This window comes from Choloepus didactylus, chromosome 4 (genome assembly GCF_015220235.1).
Source record: "Choloepus didactylus isolate mChoDid1 chromosome 4, mChoDid1.pri, whole genome shotgun sequence".
NCBI classification, from domain to species: domain Eukaryota; kingdom Metazoa; phylum Chordata; class Mammalia; order Pilosa; family Megalonychidae; genus Choloepus; species Choloepus didactylus.
The window spans coordinates 66981677-66993699 of record NC_051310.1 but is presented as its reverse complement, the minus strand read 5'-3'; the positions used below and the strand labels follow the sequence as shown (position 1 = coordinate 66993699).

At 35.0% G+C, this 12023-nt stretch overlaps 1 protein-coding gene across 1 annotated transcript in view; it reads right to left on the bottom strand.

The window, feature by feature from the left end:
- HERC2 (HECT and RLD domain containing E3 ubiquitin protein ligase 2) overlaps positions 1 to 12023 on the bottom strand; it is a 299399-nt gene that overhangs the window by 122953 nt on the left and 164423 nt on the right. Inside the window, exons 24-26 of the mRNA XM_037832807.1 lie at positions 2519 to 2689; positions 2076 to 2179; positions 841 to 991 (exon numbers count right to left, since the gene is read on the bottom strand). Coding sequence (XP_037688735.1) covers positions 841 to 991; positions 2076 to 2179; positions 2519 to 2689 — 426 coding nt within the window. The remainder of the gene's footprint in view (positions 1 to 840; positions 992 to 2075; positions 2180 to 2518; positions 2690 to 12023) is intronic.

Sequence of the window (12023 nt, the reverse complement as noted above, 5' to 3'; positions counted from 1 at the left end):
ATTGGTTCAGTCTCACTCTTATGTTTTCTCCACAACTGTGTTGATTCTTCTCTCTCCTTCTCTTAATGGTACTGTGCCAGTTTGAATGTATTATGTTCCCCAAAACGCCATTACCTTTGATGTAATCTTCTGTGGGCAGACATATCAGTGTTGATTAGATTGTAATTCTTTGAGTGTTTCTGTGGAGATGTGCCCCACCCAACTGTGGGTGATGACTCTGATTGGATAATTTCCATGGAGGTGTTGCCCCACCCATTCAGGGTGGGTCTAAATTGAATCACTGGAGCCATATAAATGAGCTGACAAACAGAAGGAACTCAGTGCAGCTGTGAGTGACATTGTGAAGAGGAGCTACACCCAAGAGGGATACTTTGAAGAATACACAGAAGCTAAGAGAGTAGCTGCAGATGAGAGACAGTTTGAAGACGGCTGTTGAAAGCAGACTCACGCTCCAGAGAACCTAAGAGAAGACAAACACCACAAGAGCAACTAAGAGAGCCATTTTTGAGGAACTGCAGCCTAGAGAGGAATGTCCTGGGAAAAAGCCATTTTGAAACCAGAACCCTGGAGCAGACACCAGCCACATGCCTTCCCAGCTAACAGAGGTTTTCCAGACACCATTGGCCATCCTCCAGTCAAAGTACCCAATTGCTGATGTGTTACCTTGGACACTTTATGGCCTTAAGACTGTAACTGTGTAACCAAATAAACCTCTTTTTATAAAAGCCAATCCATCTCTGGTGTTTTGCATTCCAACAGCATTAGCAAACTAGAACAAGCACTTAAGGCTCGACTAAAACCATCTGCTAATTAGTTCACAATAAGTAAAAATTTTCTTACTGGCACATTCAACCTCAACAGGAGACAGCGGTGTACTCATTGCTAAGTAGGAGGCATGTAATCCAAGGAGAAGGCCCAGATTTCTCTCTGTGTCTATAAGAGGTGAGGAGAGACTTCCCAGGTCTGGTATGGTAACAACTTCTTGGTCAGGCTGGGAAAAATAAATTTTATCATGAGTCTGAGAAATCAGGGTTTATTAAAAACATAAAGAGCTACAGTGTACATCCTGAAAAAAGGCTTACAAATATGATGAACGTAAGTGGGCACTCTCAGCAACCTGTTTCTACATCTTATAATAATGAGCTTATGCTGCCATACTAAAATAATAGGCAAATACCATATAAACCACACACACCGTACACAGCAAAAAGCAAATGCATGGCTCTACTGGGGAAAAACAAAACACGAATAAATTATTTATGTAGAAAATTCCTTAGGAGACCAAACAGAAGTTTGCAGAGTGAGTATGTACAATGCTTCAGAAAATATGCTGAATTATTACATGCATAAAGAACCAGTAAGAATCAAAAATATGGCATAAGTATTGCTGGTTCCTAATTAGTGATCCATGACCACACACATAAAGGAAAAATTCTTAACAAAAAAAGAAAGCTAGAGTCCAAATAAAAATTTTCTTAAACTTTTCCAGCCCCATTAGAAAATTTATAAGCAAAGAAATTTCCCCCTTCATAAAAACCCTTAAGCATTAATGCCTTCTGGCATGTAATAAATTTTACTACCTTCAGAGATATATATACCTGGAAACCCAATCCCAATATATAAACTCCAATGCTTATGAATATGTATAAAGGACAAATTTCTATTCTAAAGAATTATGCTTCTACATTGTTCATCATAAAAATATAATTTTTTCAATCAAGACAGTAAGCCATTACAAATTTCTACATAAGCTTACAACATAACTGTAAAAACCAAAGATCAACTTCTTTGTTGACTATAGCTATTTGTAAAACAGTAGCTATATTTCTTACAAATTAATGATTTTTAAATAGTTTTCATCATTCATAACTCTTAATGTGAATAACTGTAAGTTCATTTGGGAAAAAACTTGTAAAATATCTTTATGCTTATCACTTAAATGCCCACCCCCTCCAAAAGATCCCAAATCAGTATGTTAGGGCAAAAATCATCCATCACTAACAAGCAGACAAGCTAACCCCCCACCCCCTCCACCCCATCTGAACATTCCTGTGCCCCAACGCACACAGCCTCACCTCCAGATACTGGCCAACACAGAATGCATGCATTGACTCCCGGGTGTCTTCAAACTGCAAAGCCGCTTCCAAAGCAATTACAGGGTCTTCTCCTGCAAACTGAGCTAAAACAAAAAGGAAAAAGTACTTACTAACTAATGTAACTTGGACACCATTTGCTTAGTAGCAATAGTAGGAATGCTAGTGGGAAATAAACTAGATAGGTTAACTCAAGAATGATGGGCCCTCTAGAAGGGCTGCCAAGGTCAACTCAAAACTGAGGGCTCCAAAAATATGCATAATGACAAATTTTTTAAGCATGCTTGTATCAGCCGACAAGAAAGATACATCAAAAAGTGCAGGGGAGTGGAGCAGTACTAAAGGGACTGTTTATAAGCCAGATGTTCTGCCTAAAATGACACACAATACAACTTTTAACCCTGAGGTCAAACATGGGGCCTTACCAAGAATGCTATTCCCTGTTAAAGATTGTGTCTGGAAGTCTTTTATATCATACACTTTCCCATCAATCACTGTCCAGAAGCCTCCGTCTTTATTGTGGTTTTCCAAATCAGCTTTGCGTATAAGTGTCACCTCCTCATTATTTCTACAGTTCTGACCTGTAAAAAAAGACTCTGTATATACAGAAACCAAAAATCAATGAATAAATACATAGATAGATAAAATGAAAGAACAAATTGTGTGAAAGAACTATAAGGAGAAATAGGCAAATCCCCTATCACAGTGGGAGATTAACATACTCTCTATAACTAAAAAAAAAAAAAACAAAATTCAGCAAGGACATAAATTGATTAAAAAAAAAAAAAAAACACTTCAGCAGCATGAATAGCAACTCTGATCATAATGCCAGACAACAGAGAAAATCAACAAATTTCAAAGAAATTAATTATATGCATTATGCGTTGACAACTAATAGGTAACAAAAAGATGAATAAAAATTATCTGCACATTTGAAAAATACAAAATACACTTGTAAATAACCCAAAACTCCTAGAAAAAAATGATTGTGGAAGTTAGAAAGTGTACTGAAATGAAAGATAATGAAAATATTACAGACCAGAACTAGTGACATATAGCTAGATCTATGCTTGAAGGTGTTTATACCTTTAAATGTATAAATACAGAAAAAAAGAAAAGCAAAAATGTAAATAAGTTACATATCAAATCAATAAAATTCTATCAGTTCATAATGATACTCAAAAACAAAAAGAAAAGAACAAAAAAAAATCACTGGTCTCCTTTGGAAGTAGCAGATCACCAATTATTACTAAGAATAATGGTGAAAGATGGGCGGCAAATGTGGAAGAAATCAAGCACGTCTCATGCTTTTCCTCATGATAACCAAATAGCAGAGGGAAAGGTTGGTGAAGAATTATACAGACTGTAGATAGAAAATATATGAACTCACTGAACCATCTTAACAGAACTAAAGATAGGGACACCCAACGTTACAGCCCTCCTAATCCGATGGAACAGAATGCATGTCTCATGATTGTGGACATATTCTGACCCATCAAAATTGAATCAGAATTTGATCAAGCTTCTAGACGTAACCAGTGGCTTAGAAAAAACATAACTGATAAAGAACATGTTAATCTACAAGAATATAATGCAATTCAGACAAGTTCAGAAAATGTGAAATTCTCCAAAACAAATGACCTATTTCTTTTAAAAATAGAGTATGATCAAAACACAGGAGCAGAAGGGCATGGAGATATACTGTGAGAGAAAAGAAAAAAAAGAGACAGCACACATCAACCAAATTTGACCGACATGCAGTATTTGTTTCAATCCTAATTCAAAATAAGCACCTACAAAAGAACATTTTAAGACAATCGAGGAAAATTGAACAGAGGCTCAGTGATTAAGGAAGCACTGCTACTCTTTGTAAGGGTAATGATGTTATGGTTTTACTAAAGAAATAGTTCTTGTTAACAGATGAAATGCCTTAAAATGCTTTAAAACCTGAGCTATGCTTTAAAATAATCCAATCTAAACCACCTATCAATAAAATAGAAAAATGTGAATGGGTGGCAAAATGTAAATAACTTAAAGCTAGATTAATTATACTGTGCTCTCTATATTTATCTAAGAAATTTTTCATAATAAACAAATTGCAAAAACATTAGTGTGCTAACATGCATGCATCTCCAAAAAGTTAGAAAAAGATATTAAACACTAAGAAAGAAGAAAATAATAAAGAACAAAAAACAATGAAACAAAATTAAAAAAAACAGTGAAAAAGATCAAGAAAGCCAAAAAAAAAAAGAAAGCCAAATCCCATAACTCTGGCCTGATACACATTGTACATATACGTATAATACATGTATGTGTACATATTTCTTACTATCACTGTACACTAGAGAATAAATATACATTCAATATTTACATTTATACATACATTGTGTATATAAAGATATATATACATAATATAAATCCTGATCCTACAGATATTCAACACAAGATATGCAACAATATGGATGACTCTCACAAATGACATTGAGCAAAAAAAAAAGAAAAAAAATTTCCTGTCCTAGTTTGCTAATGCTGCAGAATGCAAAACACCAGAGATGGATTGGCTTTTATAAAACGGGGATTTATTTTGCTACACAGTTACAGTCTTAAGGCCACGAAGCGTCCAAGGCAACACATCAGCAATCGGGTACCCTAACCGGAGGATGGCCAATGGCCTCCGGAAAACCTCTGTTAGCTAGGAAGGCAGCTGGCATCTGGCATCTGCTCCAAAGCTCCAGCCTCAAAACGGCTTTCTCCCAGGACGTTCCTCTCTAGCAAGCTTGCTCCTCTTCAAAACATCACTCCCAGCTGCACTCTCTTCCTCCCCCCGAGTCAGCTCATTTATGTAACTCCACCGATCAAGGCCCACCCCGAATGGGTGGGGCCACGCCTCCATGAGAACATCTCATCAGAATCATTGCCCACAGCTGGGTGGGGCACATTCCAAGCAAATCCAACCATCACCAAAACGCCTGCCCCACACAAAACCACAAAGATAATGGCATTTGGGGGACACAATACACTCAAACCGGCACATTTCCTAAAACACGATTACATTTATATAAAGTTAAAAATGAGCAAACTATAGTGTATGCCCATATTTAAAAGGGAAAAGGTTAGTGACTGGATGGGGGCTGGAGGCAATGAGGGGAACGAGCCGGAAAAGATGGCATAAGAGAACATCTGAGGGGACGGCAATATTTTGTTTCTAGACACGAATATGGAGTTTACACAGATTGGGTCACTTTGTATTGATTCTTTGAACTGTATGATGACACCTTGTACATTATCCTGTATTCACCTCATACTACTACTCTGTGTTGTGGCTAGGTTAGAAAATGTCCTTATTATAGAAAATAGAAACAGAAATATTTAGGAAGACACTGTCAGAATGTGACTTGCAGAAAAACGGCTGAGTAAGGATGTATACATAGAAAGAGATAAAGCAAATGCGGCAAATTATTAAACAAGTAGAAAATCTAAGTGAAAGATGCATGAGTATTTATTGTACTATTTTTACAATTTCTCTGGAGGTTTCAAATATTAAAAAATAAAACTTGGGCTCCCACTCCACCGCACCCCTCAAGAAAATATCTGTCTACCAAATTAAACTCCAGGCCAAGATGGTTTCTCTAACAAACTCTATCCATCTTATACACTCCCTTCCAAGAAAAGAACAGGAAGGAAATTTGTCCAATTCACTCTTAAGAGGAGAGCACAACATTGGTATCAAAACCTTATTATGTTTCCCTACTATGTGATACATCAGCTAGTTTCCACCAATTCACTAACATTCTCAGTTGGATAGATTGCAACTCAGGGGTTGCAAAAGAGCTACTCTCTTTTTTGATTTTCAGCTTTTTTGATAGTGGACAGGTAGTTATTCTCAGAAACTTCTGGGGCATCACAAGAAGAGAAAATTACAGGCCCATCTCACTTATAAAAAAGATGCCAAATTAAAAAAAAAAAAAAAAAAAAACACAGCAAACCAAGACCAGCAGTATATATATTAATATGACCACAGTAGTTTTATTTCACAAATTGAAAGTTGGTTTAACAATTAAAAAAAAAACATAATTCAAACATTAACAGGTGGAAAAAAAGGCAAAGAAAACTTGCATGATCATCAAAAAAGATGCAGAAAAAGCATCTGATGAAGTTAAACATGTATCAAGTATCCACATGTGACAAGCCAAATAGAGAAGGAGTGTTAGTCAATATATTAAAAGCATCTATGAAAGAATTCTATGGACAGAAAGAATACTCAAAGAAACAATGCCAGAAACTTTCCCAAATTTAATGAAAGACATGAATGTGCATATTCAAGAAGCCCAACAAACCCCAAACAGGATAAACTTGAAGAACCACATTCAGGCACATATAGTCAATGCCAAGGACAAGGAATGTTCTAAAAGCTGAATGAGAAAAGCAACGTCCTACGCACAGGTAGTCCCAATAAGACAAACTGCCAATTTCTAATCAGAAGCCATGGAAGAAAGAAGGCAATGGGATGAAATATTTAGAGTACTGAAAAAAACAACTGCCAACCAAGAAAGACTAAGGCATTCCCAGATAAACAAAAACTGAGGTAGTTTGTAAGAAGTAGCCCTTCCATACAAGCAATGCTAATGAAGTTCTGACTTAAAAGAAAAGACACCACACAGTGGACCAAAGCAGCAAAAATAAATAAATACATACATAAATAAATAAATAATCTCTAGGAAAGTAATTGTATGGACAATTATAAATGCCAGTACTATTTTACTGTATTTTTTTGTATATAATTCCACTTTTCACTTCTGAAAGGTTTTAAAATGCAAATGCACAAAAAGCAATGAGTTTGGGATGTAAAATGTATAAAGATAAAATCAGTAACAAATACAACAAAATGGTGGGGAGACAAATGGTATAAGAACAGTGTACGTATGCTATTGAAGTTAAGTTGCTTTTAATTCAAATGTGATTGTTATAGACTTAGGATGCTAAATTTAAGCCCCATGGCAACCACAAAGAAAACATACAAAAAATATACACAGAGAAAAATGAGAAGGAACTCCAAATATACACCACAAAAAAATCAAATAAATATGAAAGTAGGCATGAATGAAAAAACTGATGGACAAAAAAGGTATAAGACTTACAAAGACAAAACAGCAAAATGGCAGAAGAAAACTGTGTATCATCAGTACTTACCTGAAATGTAAATGGATTAAACTATCCAGTCAAAGGGCAGAGATTGGCAGAACAAATAAAAAAGCATGAACCAATCATATGCTATTTACAAAAGACTCACCTTAAATTCAAAGATGCTAGTAGGTTGAAAGTGAAAGGATAGAAAAAAATATATCATACAAATAGTAACCAAAAGAGAGCTATACTACCATCAGATAAAATAGACTTTAGTTCAAAAACTATAATGAGAGACAAAGAGGGTCACTATATTCTGATAAAGGGTTAATTCAACAAGAAGACATAACAATTATAATTACATATAATTATTGGCAGAGCCCCAAAATATCTGAAGCAAATACTGACAGATTTGAAGAGAGAAATAGACAGTTCTACGTTAATAGTACAAGATTTCAATATATCACTTTCAATAAAGGATAGAACATCCAGAAAGAAGATCAAAAGGAAACAGAAGACGTGAATGACACTATAAACCAACTATTAGACATATATTTAAAACACTTCACCCAATAGCAGCAGAATACATTCTTCTCAAGTACACATGGTTCATTCCCCCGGATAAACTACATCTTTTGTCCCAAAACAAGTCTCAATAAATTCAAAAATATTGAAATCATACAATGTATCTTCTCTGGTCACAATGGAATGAAGCCAGAAATCAGTAATAGAGGAAGAAGTGGAAAATTCACAAATGTGGAAATTAAACAATGCACTCTTAAACAACCAATGGGCTGAAGAAGAAGAAATCACAAAGGAAATTAGGATATATGTTGAAGCAAATGAAAAGACAACACAACATAGCAAAATTTATGGTATGGACCAAAGGCAGTGCTGAGCAGTAAACTTAATGCTCCAAATGCTTACATTAAAAAAGAAGAAAGATCTCAAATCAAAACCTAACCTCACAACAGGAAGATCTACAAAATGAAGACCAAACGATACCAAAAACAAGAAGGGAAAAAATAACAAAGAGCGAAGCAGAGATAAATGAAATAGAAAATAAACAAAGAATAGAGAGAATCAACAAAAGAAAGCTGGTTCTTCAGAAAAAATCAACAAAACTGACAAGTCGTTAGAGAGACTGACAAAGCAAAAAGAGAGAGGATACAAATAATTAAAACCAGAAATAAAAGGGAGGACATTACTACCAGCCAAAGAAATAAAAAGAATTATAAGAGGATACTATGAACAACAGTACACCAAGTAAAGAAATTGAACCAGTCATCAAAAACCACTAGAGAAAAACTCAGGAACAGATGGCTTTACTGGTGAATGTTGACAAACATTTCCAAGAATTAATACCAATTCTGCTTAAACACTTCCAAAAATGGAAAAGGAGGGAACATTCTCAAACTCATTCTTGGAAGCAAACATCACCCTAATACGAAAGCAAGATAAAGATACCACCAGTAAAGAAAATTATAGATCAATATCTCTTATAAGTATAGATGCAAAAATCACCAACAAAATCCTAGCAAACCGAATCCATTAGCACATTAAAAGAACTATACACCATGAACAAGTGTGATCAATCTCAGGTGTACAAGGATGGTCCAACTTTAAAAATCATCAATTAATGCAATATACTATATTAATAGAACAATGGGAAAAAACCACATGAGCATCTCAGTTGATGCAGAAAAGGCACTCAACAAGTCCAGCACCACTCCCTGAGAAAAACCCTTAGAAAACTAGGAGTAGAAGGAAACTTCCTCCACATGATAAAGGGTACATATGAAAAAATAACAGCTAACATCATACTTAATGGTGAGGAAAGCCTTCCTTCTAAGATCAGGAACAATGCAAGGATCCAACGTCTCCACCGATATTCAATACTGTACTGAAGTTCTAGCCAGAGCAATTAGGCAACAAAAAGAAATAAAAGGCATTCAAATTGGAAAGGAAGAAGTAAAACCATCCCTATTTACAGATGACATGATCCTATACATAGAAAATTCTGAAAAATCCACAACAAAGTTCCTAGAGCTGACTAACCAATTTGACAAAGTGGCAAGGTACAAAATCAACATGCAAAATCAGTTGTGTTACTACAGACAAGTAATGAACAATCTGAAGAGGAAATCAGAAAGAAGTTCCATAGCAACTAAAATAATCAAATATCTAGGAATAAACTAAACCAAGAATGTAAAGGATTTGCACACAGAAAACTAAAAAAACATGCTGAAACCAGATTCTATGTTCATGCATTGGAAAACTAAATATTGTTAAGATGTCAGTTTTACCCAAAGCAATTTACAGATTCAACATGATCCCAATCAAAATTCTAACAGCCTTCTTTGAAGAAATGGAAAAGCCAACCATCTAATTTACATGGAAGGGTAAGGGGTCCTGCATACCATTTTGAAAAAGAAGAACAAAATCAGAAGACCCACACTTCTCAATTATAAAACTAATTACAAAGCTACAGTAATCAAAACAGCATGGTACTGGTTTAAGGACAGACATACAGACCAATGGAATTGAACTGAGAGATCAGTAGTAGACCCTCACATCTATGGCCAATTGATTTTTGATAAGGCTGCTGAGTCCACTCAACTGGGAAAGACGAGTTTCTTCAACTAATGGTTCTGGGAAAACTGGATATCCAGACACATAAAGCCAAATACTGTATGATCTCACTGTTAAGAAATAATTAGAATAAGCAAATTCATAAAGTTATAAATTAGAATACAGACTACCACGGGCCTAGGTGGGGCTAAGAAATGGGAAGTTAATCCTTACTTGATAAAGAATTTCTATTTGGGCTGATGGCTGGTGTTGACGATAGCATGACATTGTGAATGTAATTTATTCCACTGTATGAGATATGTGAATGTGGTTAAAAGGGGTAATTTAAAGTTGCATATATTTTACTATAATTAAAATAAAAAAAAATAAACACCATAGTACAGTCCAACACAGAGAAACCTAATGGACAACAGGAAATTAATGGATTCAATAGGAAATTAGCAGAGTCTTAAATAAATGGAAAATTGTGCCATGTTTGTTACTAACCATGAAAGATGTCAACTTTCCCAAAACCGATGACTCTATGGAGTCAATGCTATCCCAATTAGTATCTTAACAGGCTTTTTGTAGAACTTAAAAGCTGAACTTAAAATTTATATGAAAATGTAAAATGTCACGAATATCCAAGAAACTGAAAAAGAACGAACCAATGCCAGAAGGCTGGCCCCACTAGAAACACCTATTTAAGCTTCAGCCTTTAAGACAGGGTGCTACCAGCAAAACAGAAGACAAAGAAAGACAAGAAAAACACATATAAACGTTGCTAGATTTATGACAAAAGAAGCTCACTCCAGAGGGTGACCAAGGACAGTCTTTTCAACTGACTGGGTTGGCACAATGTCCCTATGGACAAAACCCATGCAGATAAAACAAAACAAAACATTGAAACCTGCCCCCACCACAAAACATTTTCAAAAGTGAATTCCAAATGTATTATAGTTCTAAATATGAAAGTTAATACAATAAAACTTCTATACTATAATACGAGAGAAAATCTGAGTACAGAAAAGATTTCCTAAGCAAGGCAAAAAATTACTATAAACCACTTCTGTTCATCAGAAAACACTATTAAGAGTATAAAGGCAAGAATGAGAGAAAAATCTCATTGAAAAACAGAGCCAAAGGTTTGTATCCCAAATAAACTATAACACTCCTATGAAGCAAAAAAAAAATATATATATATATATATATATATAAAATGGGTAGAAGACTTAAATTGGAATTTCACTAAAAATGATAATCAACTGGTTAATGCACACAGAAACGAAATTAAACCTCTCTACTGATTAGGAAAGTGCAACTAAACCACAGTAAGATACTGTGTCTACCCACCAGAATGGTTAAATAGGAAAGGATCAACAGTGCCATATCTTGGTGCAGATGTGGGGCAATGAGAACTCTGACTCTGTGATGAAAGTGATGGAATTTTCCAGTTACTTTGGAAAACTGGCATTATTCACTAAAGCATTTTATGAACCAGCAAGTCCACCAAGAAACAGACCTAAAATGTTTAAGCCAACATTATTTACTAAAACACAAACCTAGAAATAACCTATATGTACACCAACCAGTAGAATGAATAAATTGCAATATATTCAAGCACTGGATTACTATATATATAGCAATAAAACTGAAAGAACTCAGTAATATGGATCAATCTCAAAAATCTAACATTGAGAGAAAGAAGGCACCAAAGAGTACATACTGAATGGCTGCATTTATACAAAGTCCAAGAAAAGAAAAAATTAAACTACATAATTTAGGGATATGTGTTTAAATGATAAAATGATAAGGAAAAGCAAGGAAACAAAGGTCACCAAAGCCCAGAGAGGATACCTTTACAGGGAGACAAGCAGTGCCTGGAAGGGAGCAGGACCTGGATGATGTTACATGTTTTCTCTGTGACAAACCATAGAGATGCTTTGGGCACTTTTATTATGTATGTATTATATTTCACAATAAAGTTTAAGAATGAGTAAGCTTGAAGTGCTAATGAAATTAAACACTCTCAACCACATTTAGCAGTCAAACAAATGCCGATTAGTTCATTCCTACACAAAAGGAGATGAATGGTGCTAAACATATTAGCTGTATTAAGAAATAATATACATATTCAACATGATATTTGATAGACAGCTAAACAGACACAAAGATATCCTAACAGAACAATTGCTACTACCGGTTTTAAGGTTCTGTGTTATAAATAAAGATGAC